Raw genomic sequence first — 25,405 nt, forward strand, 5'->3', positions numbered from 1 at the left:
ATTTTGTATGTCTCAATCATGTCCCCCCTCAGGCGCCTCTTTTCTAGGCTGAAGAGGCCCAAACGCCATAGCCTTTCCTCATAAGGAAGGTGCCCCAGCTCAGCAATCATCTTAATGCTGATCGTCTTAAGGCGCTTCATTCAGTTCCTCCCTTCACCAATGCAAAGTGATTACCTTTCTTTCACTGCTCAGGGGGAAGGGAGGGGTCGCCTGGAGAGAGAAGGATTGATGGACTGTCAGCCAGCTGCCCCCCCCTCTCTCATTAAGAAGGCTGTTGCTAAAGGACTGTTCAGTTTTTTAAACTGATTTTAAAGGGGTGCATTTTCCCCTTCTCCAGGGATCAGCACATTCCTTCTCATTTGCAGTGGCCATTCATGTTGAGACAAATCCGTGTATAAAATATCCGTGTATAAATAGGCTGGACCTATACACTTAGGGCCTTACGATGAGGAGAATATTAACAACACTAGATGGCAGTAGTGGCCATGTTCTGATCTAAATCTTAAAGTTATGTGATGCTTTGCCTACCTTCTTTCAAACTTACTGCAATGTCAGAAAATATAAATGCAAAGACCAGTTCAGGGTAAAACAATGAGGATTAGAAAATGAAGGCCTTCCTTTTACAAACCAAGGGTTATTGCACAACAGCAACAAAAGCAAACTGCAGCAGCATGCAATTGAAATTCCCATGCAAAAAACCACACACAAATTAAGCAAATTTGCCTAAATTAGCAAATTAAGCAAAGACAAGTGCTGGAAAAGTACCTCAGAAGTAACCTTGCTAGACAGTAATTTACAGGTATACTGGTAAGAAGGGAAAAAACCATCATTAGTACAGAAAGAGAAAGAAAGAAACTGAGAACAAGCAACTAACAGTTGAAACTCCTTGGAATTTATTTATTTTTAAACTTTACTTAGAAAAACAAAATATTCATTTAAGAATAATAGAGATGAAAGGAATAGGAGGTAAGGTTTAGTTGTGAGAACTTCCCCTCCAAGGAACAAGCCATCCCTCCACCAAAACAACTGCAGCAGTGTTGGCTTTCCTCTTGTACCTTAAGACATTATAAAGACCCAAGGAATAAGTTCAATTCAGACTGTTTTAGGGTCAGATAGTAGCAGTACACTCCCTACAAAGATCCATGCAGAACATCAGGTGGTGCACCGCAAGCATGGTGTACCGAAGGGGCACTACCAGAAGGGCATGCTCCTTTGATGTGGACAGAGGTCACGCTCTTACATTATTCAGAGATCAATAAACAGGAGCGGTTTGGAAGAACATTTAGCAGCAGTTGAATAGGCTGTGATTTATGGATCTAGGTAGTCAAAGTATGCTATTATCTGTGAAGAAGTGCTTGTCTTTAAGAATTGCTTGGAAATATCTTAAAAAAAACCCAGACACATCCTGAGAGTTGTTTTAAATGGGGGGAGGGGTTAAGAAAGCTTTTTTTTTCTGGAAGTACCAGAAGATTGCCTGAATGTCATTTAAGAACTGTCACAAAGAATTTGAAATCTCTTCGGGACAGTCTCCTCTTACCTTTGAGGCCTGGATGGATCTACTTGGACCTGTGCCACTGAAATCGACACAGGAACCTGGGTTCGAGGATCGAGTCCAGGAAGGGGTTTTGGGTTCAATGGATGCTGCTGCCACCAAACCTGCCTTCTTCCAGAACCCAAACCTTCTCCCTCCAACCTGTTCTGCTGGTGAGCCTTCAAGCAATCTGTTGCTGTGCGTGGGGCAGCTCCAGCCTCATGCACAGCTAGCGATACTTTTGCGACTGCTATAGGGCAGTATCCGCTGGCTGAATGCTACGTCAGCCAGTGGATAAACCCAATGTCTGTAACACTGAAAAAATATGAGGGAAAGTACCAATTTATTTTAAAAAATGTTCTCATGAATTCAGCTTCTCATAAATTGTTTTTAGTATATCCTCAGCTAGCAAAAACATATGACAGAAGCAGAAATTAAAGTAGGGACATTTGTAGACTATAATTCAACTACATTTAAAATAAGATCATTTTTGGAAGAAGAAATGTACAGAAGTTGAAAATTAACTTTGTATTACAAAAGGAAATTGTGAAACAAAGTCAAACAAGATCTAATATTTTTGAGCTAAATAATATGAACGATCTGTCAAAAGCCACAGTACAGGAAACCTGAAAAGAATTTGTAAGAAGTTCAGTTAGAAATATATTTGCTCATTCAAGTAAACAAAGAAATGCTTTGAAGAACAATACAGAAAAGAAAAGAAAAGTTGCAGAGAGAGGAAAAAAAACCCAAACAGCAGAATATAAACAGATTGAGTATTGCGAAAAAATAAGCTGGAGATATTAGAAGTACTGTATTTAAAGTTTAGAGAAAAATGACATTAGATAAGCAAAAGAATTTTGAGTACAGAGAAAAGGGAAAAATTGTTGACTTATAGATTAAAGAAAAAAGAATTTCTATTTCAGAAATTACAAGACTAGATCAAACATATGCTATTCTTAAAAATATTGCTAAAAATTTGTGAAGTTTTACCAGAAAAGTACAAGTCCCGTAATCCAGACGGAAATTTAATAGCTCAATCGGAATTAAGCCTAGAGATTCTGATTTTGACTGTTCAAGATAAATACAGAAATACTGAGAAAGTAAAGCAACCCGTTAAAAGTTTTAAGATAAAAAGTAGCAAGCTCAGATGGGTTTATATCTGAATTATATAAATGCTTTGCACATATTTTGGTTGAATCTTTAACAAGTAATTAATTCACAATAAGGAAAAATTTCACAATAAGGAAAAATTTCACATAAACATGGTCAAGAGTGCAATTATTCAGTTGGCAAAACTGTTGATAAAGTATTGCTGCAATCGTATCATCCAGCAGTCTTGTTAAGATCCTATAATAGTAATTCAACACAAGTTTGCTGAATGATATGTTAGCCTGGATCAGGCAGGTATCATTCAAAAGTCTAACAAGTAACATGAGCAGCTCATTCCTAATGACAGTTCTGCACTGCAGTCCAGTGGGGCGGATGCAACCTTCATTGTATCTAGCCCAGGAACAGAAGCTGATGGAGATCTCCACGCAGGAAGGGGGCATTTTCCCTTGGTAAAGCTCCAGCAGCCTTTATGGAGCTACTTGGATCTGTGCCAGTGACATTCCTGATGGAAATCCGGGCCACCCCATGTCAGTCTTTCAAGCCCAGGAGGGGGTATAGGATGCTAGATAAACAGTTATATCTAATTAATTATGTGACAGGATATCCCCAAAATATGTAGGGGGTATTAATGTGCTAACAGCTGCCAGCTTATATACGCCAGGCATTGAAAAGGAGCAATGATGTAAACAAAAAATACATGGTTAAGGAAAATTTGGAAAATAACTGAAGTTAGTGAAACTTGGGAAAAAAATTCAGGAAGTATGATCTGTATGACAAGGTGTGATATGCAACAGAAGAATAAGTAAGCACCAGCAGTAATGTAAGTAACGTGAACTCAATTTTAAAATTTGATACGTTGCGGAAAAATGAGTTTGAGAATAGAAATGAAAACGTATTTATGGTGGGGAGACTATTATGTAATTGATATTTTTGCACAGAATGTAGAGCTTCTCTCTTTATTGCTGTTTGAATGTGCATAAGAATTAAAAGCAAACAAAAATGTTCCTCTGTTGCTACGGCATTTACTGTTTACCATTTAAGCGTTGAATCCTTTTACAAATAAACTACACATATTCCCAAATGTATGACCTGACCACCTTTATTTGGTACCTATAGAAAGGATAAAGAGATCTTTCCCTTTAAGATAACAGATGTATTTCAGTTATTTAGCCAGTGATTGCACTCCACTGGCACTAAATAAAATGTTTGGGTGTTTGACCTTTGGTTATGCAGGTTACTTGTATCACCACAGTTGATTTGTGGGGATAGGATTGAACTGTGCATATGGAAAACATGGCACAACAGGAAAGACCTTGTACCTGAGTTTCCAAATTCTCAGTTGCTTCTGAAATGCACATCTGTGAAATCTCTGTGCCTTGATAGGAAGCCAAGGTATAACAGACTGCATATGGGGCTCAAACTCCTGGCCTGAAAATTTACTGATCCTCTTAACACAAAGTCACTTTTCGACAATTATCTGAACTACAGTTGACTACAGTTAAATACATAGTGTGTGCAGTAAAATGGCAAGGACTAGAATTGCCCTGTTGCAGGTTTAAGTTCAAGCTCTCAATGAAACAAGACGCCACATTTGCAGCATTCTTTCCCAGCCTTACAATGGATGCACTACCAGCTTAACAGCCCAATCCTGAGCTGCTCGGAGTTGCGGGACCCAGCGGCTCCACAAAGGGCTCCTGCTGGATCCAGAGCCTCCTGTGCTACTGGGAGGCTCCTTGGGAGAAGGGAAGCAGTCCCACAATGGAACTACTCACTTTGGCAGCGACTGTTTGGTCACCACTAAAGTGAAGGCGCTCGTGTACCCGAGCGCCCTGGATCCTGCAGAGCTCGGCTCCGCAGACCCACCTCTCCCCTGGGATGCCCCTGACCATGCCTCCCCCCTCCCTGGAACGTCTCCCCCACGCCCCTGGGAATGCCCCCATTCCCTGTTCCGCAGCCCGGCAGTTGCAGGCACCACCGAGCTGAGGAACACGGGCGCCTGCTGGGTGGTGGCTCAGCGCTGGCAGGAGCTGAGCCACCTCTGGTGGGAGCCCGGCGGTAAGCCCTGCAAACGTGCCTTACAGCACTTTTGTGACTGTGGTTCGCGCCACATTGGCGCGGCGCGGACCACAGGATTGGGCTCTTAGATAGTAAATAGGAAAACTGTTAGGGTGGAAGTCAATGATCAATATTCATGCTACAGTTATATAGTTTCATTGCACAGTCTCATTGCTTCATATTTTGGTCCCAAGCCCCTTTTCTTGGACCAAGTACAGTTCATCCCTCGCTATCCATTGGGGTTCCATTCCTGAACCCCTAGTTCAGGGGTGTCAAACACGTTTCTTACAGAGGGCCGAACAGTTTCATACAGAGGGCCGAGAGAGAGAAGGCCCTCACGATGCCTTCTGAGGGCTGGAAGTGATGTCATTAGGCAAGAAGTGATGTCATTAAACTGGTTATAACCAAAAATATGCACCACTTTTTCTCACTTAGGAACTCAGTTGCAAATGACAGAAAATACACAAATCTTGATAATCTTTCAAGATATGGGAGAGCCCAATTTTCATGTGGGCTGCCCTTTCAGCAGTAACACCTCAGCACTGCTCAGCATATGAGAGCCTAAGGGCCAGATAAAAAGCTTCCGAGGGCCGCATCCAGCCCCCGGGCCTTATGTTTGACACCCCTGCCCTAGTTGATTAAAAAAATCCATGCATAAAAAACAGTGGAAAAATAGATTTAAAGAACCACTTCTTGCCCCTCCATTGCTCCTAATGGAATAAGGCTATGCCTCAACATCCCCAGGGGTTTATTCTGGGACTCCCTGCTTCGTACCATAAAATGTGTTAAATAAAAGTAGTTAAAAAAAATAAAAAGTACATCCCTTTTCAACTGTGGTTTAAAAACAGCTTTTCTTACTGTTATAGAGAGGCAGTCAGCAATTAGAAATGTAAAGGACCCCCTGCCTTTGCCTGGCTCAGCTGTGTAGTAGTGTAGAAGCACGCTTTAGCTTTAGTGAACGTGGCAACCTGGCAAGCACACTTGCCCACCCCCCGCTCGAGGCAAACCTTGAGCAGGCTCTGTTTATAAGACTAAGAGCATGAGACTTTTAGTAAACAAGTATGAAATAGCAGAGGAAGTGGTGAGATTTTAGGAACGTTGTTATTTAGGAATGTTATTATTAACAACTTGTATTGCGCAAAAGAAAAAAAAGAATAAAAAGCAAGGCTGCTGGCTAATAAAACAAGCTTGCTCCCTGCCTCAACCTTTAAAACCTGATTCCGTCTCTTAATTGCCTCTCAAACTCATCATTGCTTCAAGCTGAAGTACAGAATGATCTCTTGCATGACTGTCTCTCTACAACAGTAAGAAAACGTTTTTTAAACTGTGGTTTTAAAAGGATGCATTTTTCCCTTTTCCAGGGATCAGCACATTCCTTCTCATTTGCAGTGGCCATTCGTGTTGAGTCAAATCCGTGTATAAAAAATCAGTGTATAACAAGGTTGGACCTGTTCCAACAATTTCACCAGAATTTATTTCCAAGAAGGATGTATCTGAATGGGAATTTCTACTGGTCTTGGTTTGGCATTTTAGACTCATGCTGGAAATTCAGGAGAAATTCCATTGCAAAATGCAGGTCCAGTGTCTTGTGAGAGAATTCTGAGCTAGCATTGCACTTTTTTGTCATAGAGGAAAGTGGAGTACACACTAGCAATTTGAGAATTCTATTATGTCCTGCAGAATGACAGGCAACAATCATTATTGCAAGGGAGTGGCAACAAGATGCAGGTATCTTGTTGTCTTATGTGCTTCCTCAGCATCTGGTGGGCCACTGTGAGATACAGGAAGCTGAATTAGATGGGACTTTGACCTGATTCAGCAGGGCCCTTCTTATGTTGGGGATCAGTGATACTAGATGTGCACATCTCATCCCTGAAAAAAGCAATCCCCAAATGGACATATTCCTGGCATGCTGAGGCTCACAGCCTTAGGAAAAGAAACCAATAACAAAACTTTAACAAGAAAATCAGTGAATTCATATGTGATCTGATGGCTTCAAGGTTCTGGCAAACAAAGGATGGCACTACCAGCATTTTCAGATGTAACGGTTGCAAGTGTGGCATGCCCTGTTTTTGAAACACTCTTTTTAAAAGGCCTCTAGTAGAATGGAATGCCTGGAGACCCATAATAGTGTGTCTATAACTGACTTTGTTTATTATCTTGGGGACTGAAAGGTGGAAAGGCAATCTGTAAGAGTTTTAGAAATTAATAAACTCAGCTTCTGCAGTCAATAAATAAACTGCAGAAAAAAATGGCATGGGGTAAACATAATATGCTTACACTGCTCTCATCCATCCTCTCCCGCCTCTTGGTTTTGTGAGTTTCATAATCTTCCATTAGAGTCTGCATCAGGTTCTTGGGCCTCTGTGATCCTCCCGCTTCATCTGATGCTGAGTCGGATTGCGAGGGGGGAACTTCAGCAGTTGGGGATGGAGGTGGCTTGATCTTCTCTATTTTACCTGCAAAGACCCAATCAGAATTTCCTTCTCTAGGTAACAGGCTTGTAAAAAGTTCTCTGAAACAATACCAAACTTCTCAAAGGAAAGAAATCTGTTATATCAGGAAAAAACAATAACAGCGAGTCTTCTCTTGCATTCAAAAAGAACATTCAGTGTTCTCACCCTCCCAAATGCACAGAAATGATGTACTAAGGCAGTAGTTTTTAAGATCTGCCATAAAATGTTTTAGCATTGCTGTGACATACAATGTGTCCAACATCACTGTCCTATACCACAATGTTACTATCTTAAAGACTGCCTTCTCTCTCTCTCTCTCTCTCTCTCCACATGAACATGTTCACTTACTAAGACCTTCCTCAGGAGGCCTGCCTAGGATTCCCCCTGCTAGAATAAGTGAGATCGACGGTGATTCCTTGATAGTTGCACCTTCTCAACTGTGGTGCCCTGATCACGGAACACTTTCCCCAAAGAAGCTTGCCTGGTGCTGAGATTATTGTCTTTCTGGTGCCAGATGAAAATGTTCTTTATTATTAACCTTTGGCCTCTACGTGCTGTGTTTTGTGTATCTTTTTTTATCAGAGTTTTCTCATTCCCTGCTTCTCTATTTTATGTTTCATGCAACTGATTTGTTTGTATTGTTTCATTTATCATTACCTTTTGTTACCAATTTTCTAATTAAGAAAAATCTCATATCCAAGTTTGATACAGAGTTGGTACATATTGCTGGCAATGGACCCTTACGCAATTCATTAGCATAGAACAGGGGTGTCCAAAGTTTTTGGCAGGAGGGCCACATCGTCTCTCTAACACTGTGTCGGGGGCCGGGCAAAATAAAGAATTATTACATTTAAAATTTGAATAAATTTACATAAGTTTACATAAATGAATATATTAAAGATGAACTTATATGAATGAATGAAGGTCTTGCAATAACTCAAGGCCTATAAAAGTCCTTGCACAAAGCAAGGCTGGCCTTTCCTTTGCTGCCACTGCTGCCTCACAGATGTGAAACAGCAAGCAGTGGAGGGAGCCCTCATCCCACAGCTCATGCGAGAGGTCAAACAGTCACCCTCATGCTGAGAGCAGTTGCATCGGGCCAGCGTGGGCTCCAACAAATCTCTGGAGGGCCAGAGGCTCATTTGAGACTGGGGGCTTCCTGAGGGCCGCATTGAGAGGCCTCGAGGGCCACAAGTGGCCCCAGGGCTGGGGTTTGGGCACCCCTGGCCTAGAAACATGGAACAATCCTGTTCCCTAGTAGCAGATTAAGGCAAGTACTGATACCCAAGTACTAGGTGCCATGTTAATAGCCTTTGGTTGCTGTAGATAAACAAGCACTACAGCCCTATTCCAACTCTAGAAAACTGATAAATCTTGGTGGATTTTTCTTTCCTGGATATGATGCTCTCAACGTGCTTCAATTCTTCACATTTGGGCACATGCACTGCTTTGCAGGGGTGCTGTGTCTGGTTTCAATGTGGTGGGAGAAAGCTTCTTGACAAGGTGCTACATTCATTATTAAACTGCAAAAAGTGGTATAAGAGCATTTGTTGCTTTTATGCTTCATACAAATTAGAGATATGGGTATTCCTGAAGGGGAAGAAAATATTCTTCTCTAAATAGTGCTCCCAGACTTGACTAACTTTTAGAAGAACAAGAAAGAATGAAGCATTATTCCCCTGAATGTGAGAGAGGGTACAATCCTTCTATGGGGGTGGGGGGATGACGACAATGATGACAAAGAGAGTGACAAGCACTAACCTGCTAAACTACCTTCCCATCATTTGCAACAATCTAAGAACAATTCCTGTACTAAGTCAGAATGACTTTGACAGCTAGAGGTCAGGCATGCAGCAGTAACGGGGAAATCTGTTTAAAACCAAATAAGCATTTTATTTACAGATAAAAAAGTGACACTGTCATGACTACAGCTGAGGCTTATTGCTTTTCTGACCCCCAGTAGGGAAGAGAACAGCAACACTGAAACAAAGTTTCAGACAATATTGCAAAGTACTAAACTGGGAAGCTCCTGGTTCCAACTACAACCAGCTCCAAATTTTACTGAAGTTTAAATGTGATATAAATTCTTAAGTATATAGATGGGTGTCTATCTGCTACTAAAGTAATAACTGTGTATGCTATTCCAACCCATTCTCTGCAAAATGATGGTCTGTATTTGTTTTCAGATCAAATGAAATCTGAACCCCATGAGGCTCATTCATCTTGGGTTCCATTCATCCAGAAGCAAACAGGCTGAGGGAAGAATGCAATGAATGGAGGTTTGTTTGTTACTGGTTTTTTGTTTTGTTTTATTATTAAAAGCTTACTTTTAGTTGCTTCTTTGTCACCTGCCTTGTGTCTGCAGTGGCAGATGTTCCACTGCACTGCCATTGACTCAACTTTTCTTAAAAACACACAGACTCTGCACTGTGGCATGTGGATAATAAAAATGGCCCCCACGCAGAGGTTACAGCTAGTGCTGCTGCTGGCACAAGCTGCAATTAAACTATAAGAAATAAACTAAAATAATGTTTTTAATCCAAAATGAATTAGGAGCCTATGTTTGGGCCTAAATGAATAGAGATGGGTTTAAATATTAAAAATAAAAATTGGAACCTTGAAAATGAATGAAACTTCAAACAAAAAAATTCATATACCTATTAAATTATAAATAATTTATAATTACACCCAGTTATCTTGGTGTAAGGCCAGGTTCAGGAGCACTACCAAACTGCAGACCCAATTCAGCAAGGGCAGTACAGCATCGTCCAGAATTTACCTATTAAATTATTAGATAAATTATTAGATAGATATTAGGTAAATTCTGGATGATGCTGTACTGCCCTTGCTGGATTGGGTCTGCAGTTTGGGAGTGCTCCTGAAACTGGCTTTGCACCAAGATGACTGGGTGTCAGCTGGGGCTAGGAGCACCTTTAACTGGCTTTGGTTGGTACACAAGCTGTCCTCTTTTTCTTGGATCTATTAGACCTGGCTATGAAACTCATGGATATGGTGACATTAAAATTGGACTACTGTAAAATGCTCTATGTAGGGCTGCCTATAAAAAACTGTCAAGAAACTTCAATCAGTGGTGTCAATAGGGTTCGCGTTACCCAGTGCGGGATGCCAGCACGTCACCTCCCATGCAGTGGGTGGGGCAACACCCCAGCTGGTGGGCGTGGTGATGTACCATCACTTCGCCCCCCACTGGTTTTTCAGCTTTACCTTTTGATAGAATGAAGATAGAACACATTCTGCATGAAATTACACATTGATTGATATATAACATGATGGTATTATTCCTCCAAACTGTGATTTTAGTGATTTTTTTCACTAGTGGTGCTACACCCCCCCCCCCCCGGGTGTCAACTTACTAACACCTTATTGCAGGTGGGGGAGGCCGATTGGGGTTCCACCTTTAATAGAGACAACTGTGGGTTATCCATGACACAGTTTTCAGAAGTGGTTCTTGGTCTCTGGAACACCTTCCCGGTGGAATTACCAGCAGCTTTTTCCTTGCTGATGCCTCAGAGGTTTTGTTTGTTTAAACTGACCTCTGGTTAATTCGCCCTCTTCCTGCTGAATTGTTTTCTTTGATTGCTATACAGTTCTTTCATTGTTGAATGCAGTTTTTTTAATTTTCGAATGTTTAAGTTGTGCTTTTAACTGTAAGCCACTTTAAGCTTCCCTTTCTTGGAAGTGGAAAAGTAGAATATTAAATCATTAAAGTACAATAGATAAAATACCAATCACCAAGGTAGTTAATTGCTCTAACTTCACCTACTTTCAAGTAGTTCTCCTAACATGAATACTCCCTCTATGAGTCAATGGTGCTTGTCCTAAGAGGAAGCTAGGACAATACGTTTAGAAACTAGTCTGGGAATGAAATGCATGACCTTCCTCAGCACAAAAGATCGCTGATTGTATAGAGATCTTGAGTCATTAAAACTGTCCATTATTTCTCATGCTAGTATTATATCCATGACTGCTTATAATTCAGTCAAGGTTAAGCACATTTAAATGCCACTCATTTCAATGGGAGTGAAATCTCTCTGAGTGAAATCTATAGGGTTTGAAAGAACTTAATGTGGGATAGATCATGGCCTATGGGACTATTAAACTAGCAATAATATATCCATACAGCAGCCATTTTCAACCACTGTGCCATGGCACACTGGTGTGCCGCAAATGGTCTCCAGGTGTGCCACGGGAATTTGGGAGAGGGTCATTTATTAGTAGGGCCATTGGGGGATGTGACAGCAGTGTGCCTTGTCAATTGTTCAAAAACTGATGGTGTGCCTTGACCATTTTAGTGCCTTGCCCCTGTGCTGTGGGATGAAAAAGGTTGAAAATCACTGCCATACAGGTATAGACCACTGGTTTCCAAACTTTTGAGCACCAGGCAGTGGTGTCACTAGAGAAGTGTGGGCCGCACCGGGTGATGAGCACCACTGGTCAAAATTTTTTTAATCTTGGTATTTTTGAATAATACCATCATATTATATCAACTGATGTGTAATTTCATGCAGAATGCAATGAAACAAACCACACTGAAATATCTCTATTCTATCAAAAGTTATAGCCAAAATCTGGCAGGTGTGGGGCAAAGCCCAGGGTGTTGCCCTGCCCACTGCATGGGAGGAAGTCTGATCTTTCCATCACCTTTTGACGACCACCAAATCAGGTAATGACTCACCAGTGGGACTTGACCCACACATATACTATAGACACATGGGTCTGTTTACCACTGTTCGTTATCAGTTAATAACCACCCTGTGGAATTTACATTGTGGGTGGCCAGGAGGTAGGCCAGAGGTGGACTATTGTTTAGTTCCTGAAAGACTACTTAGTACCTGCAAGGTTGCAGAGATTCTTGGAAAGCAAAGGTGAGATGACATCAGTCTTTAAGGAAAGAATGCACATATCTCCAAATAGTTCAGAAACGAATCCATGTTAAACTGATCTTGACTGTATTATAGTTTTTAAGATTGTAAGTACAACTTGCTGGATTAGTCTTTTTTTGCATGAAGCCATGCAATCAGCAGACTGTAGGTTGCCCATTAGTCAATGACAATCCCCTGCCCAACATTACAGTAAGAGTTGCTTGACTAGTTGTACAGTTGGACTGCGATATCCATGGGTCCTGCATCTGTGGATTTGATTCACAACTGATACCAGAAGTCCACATTTAAAGCCTTTCTTCTGCCAGGCTTGACCCAGAATGTATCATAATGCATTTCCGAAAGTTAACATCAGTTAACAGATCAGTTACCTACCCAAAAGTAGGTCTTTCAGCGCTAAAAACAGCTCTACAGGCTTGGAAATAGCACAGATTGGCCAGGAAAAGGTATGAACCCCAATTTTGGTGCCTTTTTTTTTTTTTAAAGGGGGCTTTAAAATGTGATTTCAGGGATTCGTGGGTGGTTCTGGAATGGAACCCCCTATGGATACCATGGTCCACCTGTACTTTGGTGTGATTTAGCAAGAATACAGTCCACCTGTACTTTGGTGTGATCATTGGAAGAGGTGATATTTAGATATATATATGTTTAAGCTGAAGCAGAAAGAAAAACTGCAATCTGCTTTCTGTCCTTGTGAAGCAACAGTTTATTCATGAACACTTAACGGGGTCATAAATGGAGGCTCAGGGAAAGCTACAGCTGCCATGAGGCATCAGTCATATCCTGTTAGGAATTTCCTGATGTTCACAGATGAGACATCTGGCATACATGGATGGTTTTGTTCATTCCTGAAAGCTGTGCAAAGCCTGAGCACAACAAAGCCTTTCCAAGCACCAAGTTCTTTGTTGACTCAGTGGCAACTTCTGCGAAAGAAATTGCCAAGATCAGAGAAAATACCAAAGATGTTGTAGAGTCATAAGGAAAGAGTCTGAAATGTACAGAAACTATTACGTAATCCAACAGGACGGTCCCACTCAGCCAAAAAGGAGCAGAAAATTAAGGATCAGTAGACAAGTATGAAACAAATTTGTTGTAGACCATAATACTAAAGTCCCCAAATATGCTTAGAGATGCTTCAAGCTCTTTATCATGAAAAAATCTGAATCGAAAAGCATGCAAGCTTGAACTTCATAGTTCAGATAATTCGACCACAACAACATGCTAACATTTCTAGAACAGCATAGGAGACCTCATGTCTGTCCCTTCGATGTTTCTACAATGGAATCCAGAATTTGCAAAAGTTAGCACCAGACAGTAACAGAAACAACTTGCAATTATGAATGCTAAGCATTTTTTTTCCTCCTTCTAAATCTGACCACGTGTTTGGCTCATAACAAGAGCAAAGTTTGATGGGTACAGTCAAGCCAAGGGTGAATGTGCTTCACAGCAGAAAAATGAACAAGCAGCAAGAACATTTGTGTAACAGCAGAATGAAAAGAACAGCTGATACATATCCCACATTCCCAGATAACAGCCTGCTCTATATGACATAATATTTAATTTTTATGCCAGACATCAGCAACCCATAATTAGTTTAATGTAGGTTATTTTACAATATACAAATGTAATTTTATTATTAAAAAAAAACTAAAACTCCATTACTGACATATAGAACTACAGGTGCAGCCTATTTATCTACGGATTTTTTTATCTGCAGATTTGTCTCAAAGAGAATGGGGTGGGGAGACCGAAAGTCACACACACCTTTGCCTCCTTTGCCCTGTGCTGGCATCTCACTCCATTTCCAGGCAGCCCAAAACACTGCAAAAAGGCTCTGCCTCACCCAGGCAGGGAAATAGCCCTGGAGCCCTGGAAAAGGCTCCCCTTGCAAAGGAACAGTAACACTCCTGGAGCTCCTGAGCCAGCAAAGAGGCTGAAGAGGGGAAGGGGGGCCAAAAATCTCTGTAGCCAGAACACATGCAGCAAGGTGGAGCTCCCTCTCCCCCCCTCTCAATCTCTCTCTCACTCACTCACTCACACAGGGACAGGTGTGGTAGCAACAGAGGGAATTGCTTTAAAAAACCCAAGGAGTGTTTGCCAAATCCCCCCCCCCCATTGAGATGGTGCAGGCAATCACTGACACAAGCAAGCCTTCCCACCAAGCAAAGCATGAGATATAGCCTACAATCCTCTCCACACTTTCCTGGGAGTAAGACCCATTGACTACAATGGGGCTTACTTCTGAGTAGAAACACAGAGGGCTGGACTCTTAAAAGATCAGCATCCCATGTGAAAGAAGCCGGGCAGCTGGTAATGGGGAAGGATGAGTACAGAGCGGAGGAGATTGATAGCAGCTGCCTTAGTTTCCTTCCATCCAGAAGTGTCAGAAGGCAGTGTATTTGCGTAACTCTATGGAATTTAGCACAACACGTTTTTTGTTAATCGCGCCGAGTCACAGAACAGAACTAATGCGGATAAACAGGCTCCACCTGTACTTGATGCCAACAGCCAAGCTACACTTGCATGGGAGACTGATTTTCAGACCTGCACATGTTTTGATTTTTACTTAAAAGCAGCTGTGGGGGGAGATGGCTCCAGACCTGACTAGCATAGAAGTGTTCAAGATGTGAGTTTTTAACCCTTTACCCAACACAACTGCTCCCCTCTTCAGATGCTATTAGTACCATGCCTTCACTGCTCATGTCTCAAAAGAAAGGAATTTATTTTTACATTCTGATCAGAAAATTCATTGCAAACCACACCGAGTGGACAGTGATATGCCTTTAGTGTTAGAGCAGGCTTGGTAAGAAATATTATTCTTAACTGCAGCAGTTTGTGATCAATGGTACAGAAATGACAGGTGTTCAGTACTCTTTTCCCAAAATGAATTGTGTTGATTCACACTAGAACCATAGAGAATTCACTTTATATGGCTCAAGAAAACTCTAAAAAAGAAACGGCCTATTCACTTTTCATTACATCTTCTAGAACAGCGGTTCTCAAATTGTGGGTTGGGGCCCACTAGGTGGGTCACAAGCCAATTTCAGGTGGGTCCTCATTCATTCCAATGTGTATTTTATTTTTAATATATCAGACTTAATGCTACCATGGTACGTGACTGCATTTGGGGAAATGTTACAGACATGTACTTTTAACGGGCTACTATATATATGCTTTTAACAATGATAGTCAATGAGGCTTACTCCTGGGTAAGTGTGGATAGGATTGCAGCCTTTGGGATGTTTGGGGAATTATTTTTTAAAACAGATCAGCAACTGCTTGGGAGGGTTAGGAGGGTTATTTATTTTAAATAAATTTTAAACTTCCACTTATTGTAAACTTTTAATTTACTTAATGATTTGATTTCATCATAAGGGGTATTAATTTTCCTGCTTTATGATGTCACTTCTGGCCATGACATCACTTCCTGGTTAATGACATCACTTCCAGTGGGTCCCAAAAGATTGTCATTATAAAAAGTGGGTCCCAGTGTTAAACAGTTTGAGAACCACTGTTCTAAGAAATTAATGGAGTTTAGATCTTTTGGTAGGAAACTGAGGGACATGAAAGGCAAACAATACACTCTCCTTCTTAAGTCTACTAAAAAACAAGGAAACATGACTTCACTGTACATTGTTTATATTTGTGCCACCTATTCAACTATATTTATTCAGCGTGGGAAACATACCAGTCTGTATTTAGCATAATGAACTATACGTGCATTAGAGTTAGCAAATGTTCATATATAAAATAATTGCATTTTTGTTCAATCTAAACTGTACTAATCTGCACACATCCAGGAAATAGACTGAAGACACATAATGCTGTTCAGTTGCTAAAGTGAAGCAGAAATGACAAGCGAGTTGCCTGAATGGAAACTGTGTATGGGCTGCTCTGAATTCTACAGAGAATGTGAAGTATCAGGTATCATTTAAGATATAAATTCATCTTATTGCTTAAGCCACTTCTGCCCAATGTGGCATATACGCAACAGGGATCAAATGTGTACTGTGGGCTGGGCAGAAATGGGTTAAGCCAGGAAATCATTTCAATTTTCTATAAGAACAACCCAATAAATACATGTGCATGTACACCCTTAGCAATTTGAGACATCCTTTGCTGTAGTTTCTCTCTCTCTCTCTCTCATAAAGTTATAAAGTTTAATGGTCAAATGGTCAAGCAATGAGATCATAGGGGTGCATCTCCATGGCTTTGTGTGTTCTTTCCATTCCCTAATTCTCTGTGCCTGTAGGGGCCATATTGTCCTAGGGGCCAGATCTGGGGTTTGGAATACCCCTTCTGCACTGTGACTTTAGCTTACTGTTCCACTAGGTCACCACATGACTTCTACAGAGTTTGGGGGACAGGAACACTCTGGGCAGTCGCATCTGCCCGGACATCCTGTTGCACTGCCTGCTGGGACACTGGGCGGCAGACGTGACTGCCCAGAGCATCCCTGTTTCCTGATCTCCATAAAAGTCATGTGACCCGGTGGAACAGTAAGTCGCAGTCCGAATTCACGGTCGTGAGTTTGGCGACCGCTGCTGTAGAGCATTATTTAATGATAGCCATCAACAGTGACAATAACATGCATCACGATCTCACAGACCTAATTTACACTTAAAAGGAAATACAGTTTGGTTTTCAAAATTAGTTTTGGAATATTTCATTTTAAACCATGGTTAGAATGGTTGCATGAACTCCTTCTCTGAACTGTGCAGTTCATCACTTTGTTAAAATCTGAAAAAAACGACTAAGCAGCAAATTCCATTCCTAGCAAAGAGACTTAAGACACCTTATTGTTAGCCAGTTGCCAGGATTTAAATGTGATAATTTATTTACCTTTTTCGTTTTCTCTTGCATAGTTGTGACATAGAGAGAGAATGGTTTTAAAGAGTACTGGAAACACGCTTCACAATGTAAGTTGGGGATGGTTCCAGCAACCATTTCAAAACAGCTGACACCGAAATGAAACCAACCAGTTTGCCCATTTGGAACTGCAACTGAGGATTGTTTTCAAATTCCCTTTTCTGAAGATACTTTAATGTTCAAATCTTATCATGGGCAAAATTAAAAGATATAGAGAAGGCCACATGGAAAACTTCTCTTGTAATATGGAGTGTTCCCTTTCTATCGTTAAAGTTGTCAACAATGTGATCATTTGTAAGCTATTGTTTGTATCATTTCTTTTATAGGAAGAAGCGCCAGTTTTTGTTTAGCTGTTTGATAATTGCAACAGGCACGTTCCTGCTAATATTAAACACTGAAGTCCCACTGATATCAGATAATTACAGTGCAATCCTACACGCTGACTCACAATTAAGCCTGATTGAATTTAATGGGACACCTACTTAAGTGCAAATAGGATTGCAGCCATAAGCACTTACCAATAATTTATAATCCCCCATAGGAATCAATGGGCCCTAAAAGCATTTGGTCAGCAAGGTTGTGCATGCTATCTATTCATATCTAAAATGTTTTGGGTGAATATATTTAAGGATATGTCTTCTCAATATATGCCTACCTGCTCCTTTAAAAGAGAATCTGCTTATAGTTCCCATGCAGGCAAGATATCCACCAGTACACAACTGTAGTGGAAGCCCCCCCCCCCAATTCTTTTCCTAAGGAATTGAAAGAGGTTCCCTCTTTAAAAGCCTTCTCTCACCAATTAAATACCATACCTTGGACGGAAGCATTTACTGACTGAAGACAACTTTTTTGCTGCTTTTAGTTTTTTTCCAGAGCAGCAGAGATGAAGGTAGAACAGACTCCTGCTTCAAATTCTTGCCCCATTCCTAACTTTGGCAGACACAACTATCAGACAGGCTTGACTTTTGGCATCTCTCATTTTACAAATTAAACCCAGGCTGTACATTTTGCAAAATTCAGCACATTGTTGGAACAAGCTCAACTCATCAGGCAAGCTGTCTAGTTGCCTTGTCTTTACAGTTTCTTTACCATTGTTCCAATGTACATGCCACAACCAAAATGTAATTAATGCCAATCAATTTGTTTCTGTATATGTGAGTGTTGTTTTTTTTAAAAAAATAGGTCCTGTTAAGCAAATTTGATTTCCTCTTCTGATAAGATTAAAGCTTGGCCTGAGAAAAACACCACAAAGATCTGGCTTACAACTGTGCTAACGAGAACAAAAGCTGGCTTAAGATCTTCATAGAGTCAAACACTAAATGACACGGCTGAGCATCTGTATTCATGACAAGTGTCTCTACAGTAGAATCTGATAGCAATGCTGGCTGCAGAGAGGCTCTGTTCAACCAATATCTTCTCCACTAAGATGGCATCTAAAGAATGTTTGCTGGGGCATTAGGCTTCATCACCAATCCTTGCTTTCCTTCTTTGACTATGGAGAAATAAATGAACAAACCAGGAGACCCCATATATGCATGAACATGCATGACTGCTAGATTAACTCTGACTCTGTAAAATTAAATTCTACATTCCTTGTGTTAACAAACCTATCCTCATGGTTAAGGAAACTTGTGTGATCTGTTTTTTGGGGGGAAGGGGATTCCATTGAGTCTTATCTTACTTCTCCCATCCCCATTAAAAGGTATTTAACTCAACAGGTGTGGCACTGACAGGTGTTTTTGTTTTTAAGTATATTTAAAGTGGGTTTAGTTCTAGGAGTAAAACCAGACCAACTTGACACCCTGATAATTCAGTTTATTATGAGCTCCTGGAATACCAGAGTAATGACTATACAAGGAAGCCCAAGAACAGTTCTAGTGAATAGATACTCTCTCATAATATGAGAAATGAGAAGCAGGGGTTGCTCACTGAAATTGATTTGTAGTAGACTAATAATAGTGGTATAAAAACTTGGCAAATTGATCAACAGAAGCATTTATTTATGGAACATGTAATTACCATATGGAATTCACTGCCACAAGATTTGATGACAGCAGTAATCAAAACAGTGATTGCTTCTTTAAAACAGTTTTAGGCAAACAAGTGGAGGTCAATCACAGCTGCTAATAGCCATGATAAATACTTGACACCTCTATGCTGAGCTATTTTGTGTCTGAATAAACATGCACAACATGCCCTTCTGCAGAACTAGCATGGCTTATGCAAAGGGCTGTACTGTAAAGGAGTAATTTGAGAATGTCAAGATATGTAGACAGGGTAATCTGGCAGAAACCATCTATTTGGGGCTTTCAATAGCTTTTGACAAAGCCCCACACTTTTCTCTCACAGCACTATAATTTATGGTCATTTAATGAAACGTATTAGCAGCTGGCTAAGGGACAAGACTGTATAATGCAGAACAAATCACATCAAATTCCAGATGACCTTAAAAAGGATTAAACCAATTCTTTGAAGAAGTCTATAAAAAGCTATTAGCTATGATAACTAAAATGGCGTATACTATCTCTAAGCCGGTAGACATCTGAATACCAGATGCTGATGACAATTGATAGGGGAGGACAGTGGCCTCTTTCATGTCCCACCTCTGGGCTTCTTGGAAGCATCTGACTGCCACTTTTGGAAATAGGATGCTGGACTGAAAAGATGGGTCCAGTAAGGCGTTTCTTATGTTCTGTGGTGGAGACTGGACTGAGGTGAGCCACAGAGGATGTATTCCTTTGTGAATCGTCTTGATCTTTTAAAGTTAGGTTTCTTTCTTAGTCTGCTGAGCTCTCTTTAGCCATTTTAAAATTACTTGCGAATGGGGTGAGAAATTTCTGCCAATAAATCAAGCTTAGATAATTACGTCACCTTATCTGCGAGATTGCTCAGGGGGCAGAGCTTTTCAACTCTGGAGAAGCGGCTTTCCAAGCAGCACCAGAGAAGCAATGCAGAGATAATTAGACAGCTGTTAATCTCCAAGGCAACCTCTGGAAAGCTCCAGCCAAAGTTAACCTTTTCACTGCTCCTGAGACTTTCACTGAACGCCATTGAATTGAAGCAAGCCTCATTCTTTACAGAGGCTGCTACAGCCTCATTCTGTTTTGCAAATGCTTGCAGAGGTCTGTTTTTTTAAACACCAGCATCCTCATTTCCGTTTGAAACAAAGTCCCAGGCTACAATTCAGTGCACCATTATGTAAGAATAACACCCCTGGAAAGCAATGGGTCTGCTTCTGAGTAAACAGTATTGCAACTACAGTGGTGCCTCGCAAGACGAAATTAATTCATTCTGCAAGTCGTTTCGTATTGCGAAAATTTCGTCTTGCGAAGCGCGGTTTCCCATAGGAATGCATTGAAATTTAATTAATGCGTTCCTATGGGCAAAAAAAGTCAGAACAAAGTCAAATTTGGTTTACAGAGTGTTTATTAAGTGCTCTTTAAAGGCATACATGCTGTACAGAGGATTTCAAAAATTTCAAGCACAAAACTTCAATTTTTTAATTTTAAAAATTTGTCTTGTGAAGCATGGTCATAGAAAAAATTCATCTTGCGAAGCACGGCGTAGAAAAATTCGTCTTGCGAGTCACCAGAAAAAATCGCAAAAACGCTTTTGTCTTGCGAGTTTTTCAGTGTGCGAGGCATTCGTCGTGCGAGGCACCACTGTATGTGCAGCTGCACTTACAGTAATTCCTTGTTGCTTGTCTCTCTGCTGTGAATTGAATTGCACACTCCCAGTTATGCTTATAAGTTGTATATTATATGTAGAGCTTCTGGCTTAACACCCAGGTACCTTAAAGAAAAATTTGATTAATGGTTCTCCTGCAGTGGTTCCCAATCTTTTTTCACTTGCATACTCCTTGGCAGCCTATTTCCATAAATTATACTCCTCATATTAGCTGAATGTTTGTACTGAATATTAATAAGCCCTCATCTCCTCCATATGAATTCCTCCATACTTCATGTATTCATCACAGGGTTTTCTCCTTTTATCTGTTTGAGGAACAGAAGACTCTGCCTTTGCACTGTTTTGCACCAGAAGTGTCCTGAGAGATTCTTGGTGATTGATCACTTTCCATATTATGTTTCACCTTTTTACTGTGCTAGTTTTCAATCGCTGATTCATACATGAATCGATCACCATAAATTAGCTATTGGTGGGGCTTTCACAGTCAACTTGCTACCTCCCTTCCTGCCTTGCTGGCCCTGCAAGGCACTGTGGAGCACTACTTGCCTTTTTCTGCCATTACTCAATTCTTTTTCAAGCACTCCTAAAGATCCCGTCGAGTGCCCCTGGGGGTACATGTCCCCCAGGTTGGGAACCACTTTACATGTATCCCAGATTGGGAACTACTGTTCTACTTGTATGTTGTTTACAGTGCACTTACTCCGACAGTGTTTACAAAAAGATTGTGAAGGCCAGAATTTAAAAAGTTATAGAATAAAAATGTATCTTACGATCTTTTACTATATTTTTAATAAATTAGAGCCTGTACAGTTCTTAGGTAACAATTATTGGTAGGTTATTTTTCAGGATCTCGGCTCAGGTAAAATCAGACAAAAGTATAGTCAGACAACCCCCTAAGTTTAACCCCTGACATTCAAGGGTCATAGAAAATTCCATGATTTTGGCTCAAAAAACCTGCTGTCGACTTATGTGTGAGATTGACTTATGGGTGAGTGTCTGCGGTATATATTTCTTTGGCCATTTTCATGATGGATGCTAGCTGCCTTGGGTAAGCAAGATGAAAAGGTGAGATGTGGAAAAACTACATCTTACTTTGAACTACATCTAAAATCTATTTTGCAAACTACAGATAAAAATGAAAGATTCTTACCAGGTGCTGTTCTGTAGGTCGCAGTTCTAGTCGGCAGCAGAGGTGCACACTTTGCAACAGGGCTGGGAGTGATCTGCATAGTTTGCCTCTGTCTTTTCAGTTCCTCTTCTCTTTCTTGGGCTGCTCGGATCTCTTCTTCTATCATGGACAAAGTCCTCTGCTTTTTTGACCTCAGTTTAAAAGGTCCCACTGTCACCTCAGCTTCTTGCATGGCCAGAATGGAAGCAGTGCTTCTCAGTTCAGCTGCTTCTGAATACTTGCTGAAATAGCTGACTTCTGGCTTGGTTTCTTCCACAGTGATTGGTTGGGTGGCATGAGCAACAAGAGATGGTGGTGGATCCTGCCTTTCCCTGAGTACTGAATCTTGAACTGCAGAAGTCTTTGGTGCTGTATCCCTTTTTTCTTGTACAGGAGAGGACACCTGAGGTGGCTGAAAAGTTGTATTGTGCTGTTTCTCAGAATGCAGTGTCTTATCCATCTCCTTTTGCTCTTTGACCTGGGGATTCTTTTTCTCTGCGGCTTCTTTTGCTTGCTTAGAGCTTATTTTGTCAGCCTGCTCAGCTATGGCTTGCTGAATGGCATTTTGAACCAGGAGACCAGCCTGGTATTCCAGCTGTTCATCGATGAGCAGAGAGTCAAGTAATGGTGAAGAGGGAGAATAAAAACCGTGGTCACTAAGTGACTTGGAAACACCCTCTCCTCGATACTCGGAAGGTGTGGTAGCCTGAGGGGTCTGGGGCAAAGAAAAATCTGTGAGTGAATTTTCCTGAAGGGCATTCATTGTCTCATTGGAGGTACCGCTGTCACTGATATTGTCCATGCTGAAGTCATTGGAAAGTGTTTCTAAAACCGTCGTATCCTGAGACCTCACAGACAGTTCATCTAAACCAGAGTCCAGCTCCTCTGGAGGAGAAGAGACACTGACTGATCTTGAGAACTGATCTAGTATGCCCTGGTCATCATCCCTCACCACTGTAAAGACAGCCTTTGCACACATGAATTCACCATCATCTGGCCAGCCCTTTGTGGCCTGGCCAGGTTTTGGGGGATTGCTGTAAGGAGACATTCGAGCTGGGTCAACTGAGATGTTCTGAATTATAATATTGTCATCATCCGAGATGCAAGAGACCTTCTCCGCTTTTACAATAGTTACGTCATTATTGCCAACCTGCAATATTTGTTCACATGCAGATGCAGGTTTTGCATTTGAGAAAGTACGCCGATCCATTTGGGATGGGCCAATTGGTTTGTAGAAGGGTTGGATTGTGAACATTTTGGGGGTCCCTGACCTCTTGGATGCAGCTGAATTGCTCGGTGGACCTGAATTTTCCATTAACTGAAACTGCTTCCGGGCAGCTGAAAAATCTATTTGCTCTGTGACAATATCAACCTTTTTAACGCCAGGTGGATCAGGTGGCGTAAAAGAATATGAGACATGCTTCACAGGCATGGATGGCTGCTGTTGCTGCTTTTCTTTGCGTTCTTTATATTTCTTGTGGGATTCCAGGGGCTCTTCCTCTAGTTGCTCTTCCAGTGACTTCTCCTGGGGTGGATTCCACCACTTTGCTGCGATGCCAGGGTTCTTTTTGACAGCCTGGCTTCTGATGAGTTCCCGTCTCTCTTTTTCCAGCTCTATCATTTCCTCAGAGGGCCTCACTTTTCGCACTCTGTAATTCTCTTTTGCTTCATCTTCCTCAAACAGCTTGGATGGCTTTTTGTCTTCATGAAATGCTCTAAGCTCAAACTTTGCTTCTTTCTTAAGGGTGGTTAATGTTGTCTCTCCATCCTTGGAAGACCTTGAACTTGTGGAAGAGCTTGGACTCACTAGCACTTTCAGACTGTCACAGTGTTCCTCTTGCAGGTCTGCAGAATGGCCATTTGGTTTCAGTTTCTCAGATACTACATTTATGCCACTGTTTATAACTAGAGGTGCTTGTCCACCAACCACAATGACCTCCCTGTCATGTTGGGGTGCTGCTGAATCATCAGTAACGTGAATAGATGGCCCAGAGCCACTCACAATAATGGATGCGCTTGGCTCAGGGGAGGAGGAAGTCATCCCGTTAAAGGGGTTATCGGTAGCAGAATCACAGCAGTTTGCTTCTAGCACCTCATCCAGATATCTGATCTCTTTAGCAACCTCACTGTCCAGGGATTCATGCCTATCTTTAAGTCCATTGTGACTGGCAGCAGGGGAAAATAAATGAGTTTGATTGTCCACTGCATGAGCTGAAGTCCCCATAGTGACACCCTTATGTTCTGGGACAAGGGCTTCAATTTCCATCTTCTCTACTGTATGCACGCTAGCAGGCTCCAGGAAATTGGCACAATATCGGTCTCTCTCTTTTCTCAACCTGATGTCATCCTCAGAGATTCTAGATGATTTCTACAAAAGAAATAGAAGGGGGGGAAGTGATTATGAAGTTCTATGAAAGTAGATTCTCTTTCATGCAGAAAGCCAAGAGCAAAAAGGAGTAAACATCATCTGGAATGCAAACTCATCTTGAAAAAGAAAAGGAACACTTCTTTCAGATGACATATTCAAAGTCTTCCAATAATAGGAAAGCTTCATTTGCACTCCAGTAAAATAACCATTTTAAATATCTCCCACCTGTACAAATTGTTTGTATATGCTAATTGTTATTTAAAACTTCTTACAATTTTATCACTGAGCTCAAAAGGCCTTGAATGATTTTGTTTAAGAACCCTATAGTACCATTCATCAATTTTTTATTAGAGCATTTCAAAGTTTGTTTTTTTAAAACATGATGAATTAAAATATAATATTGGCATAGCTGAGAAGCAGATGATGTACTGTAGTTTGTCTCATTAAAAAAAATAAAGTGCACTGAGGAGAGAAGATTTATAATTATCACCTTGTGTTATTAGAAGCGGTGTTGCTAAACTCTTGTATTATGATGTTGATAAGAGTAAGGTTAAGTGCCAAAGACCTACAGGCATACCTTGACTTTCATCACTTTGGTCTTTCAACCGCTTTCAATTATAACTATATTTCAAATTTCATCCACAACCTTTCCTCTTTCATCCAGTTTCATCCAACCTTCCACAATGTTCATCAACATTCTTATGCTTATTTTTCTTTTCTTTTTGTTTATTAAGGTTTCACATGGATTTGTATGTGTTATTTTGTTATTTACATTTTCCATTGGCCAAAATTAATTTGCAAGCTAAATAAGGCATTGCTTTAACATTCATCCATGGTCTGGTGCCTAACCAGATGAAAGTGCATGGTATGCCTGTATTTCAGGCATAGGCAAGTCTGGAGCACATCTAGTAGGACTGAACACTACCCCTGCTTTCAAAAGCAGGATGCATAGCATGGAGACCTACTGTTCACAAATGCTAGTGGAAAGCCTCTTTGGATATACAGAAGTTGTGAAAATTTATAAAAAAATAATGTTATCAATTTATTTCCAAAACAACACCTGGAGAGAAAGGTCTTTGACTACTTTGATTCTTTACTTTAAAACCAAGGGTCTAGTCCTCATGAAATCCCAGAAATGTTTGCAGAAATCCCAGCAGTAATTGCTGCTGATAAGGGGGCTCTCTCTGAGGTTTTGCCCTTTTCAGGGCAGGATAGATCCTGGTGTGGTCATACTGTTATTCCCACCATGACTTTCACAGG

General features: G+C 40.9%; 1 protein-coding gene across 6 annotated transcripts in view; it reads right to left on the reverse strand.

Annotated features, from left to right (window-relative positions):
* PALM2AKAP2 (PALM2 and AKAP2 fusion) overlaps nt 1–25,405 on the reverse strand; it is a 287,822-nt gene that overhangs the window by 11,482 nt on the left and 250,935 nt on the right. For 3 of the 6 annotated variants that reach the window (XM_066616312.1, XM_066616317.1, XM_066616314.1), the window contains 3 exons: nt 21,760–24,145; nt 6,977–7,155; nt 766–804 (listed from right to left, as the gene is read on the reverse strand). In XM_066616312.1, the coding sequence (XP_066472409.1) occupies nt 766–804; nt 6,977–7,155; nt 21,760–24,145 (2,604 nt within the window). The remainder of the gene's footprint in view (nt 1–765; nt 805–6,976; nt 7,156–21,759; nt 24,146–25,405) is intronic. The other 3 variants (XM_066616313.1, XM_066616315.1, XM_066616316.1) reach the window with 3 other exon arrangements.

Source organism: Tiliqua scincoides, chromosome 2, assembly GCF_035046505.1.
Source record: "Tiliqua scincoides isolate rTilSci1 chromosome 2, rTilSci1.hap2, whole genome shotgun sequence".
Classification (NCBI taxonomy): Eukaryota; Metazoa; Chordata; class Lepidosauria; order Squamata; family Scincidae; genus Tiliqua; species Tiliqua scincoides.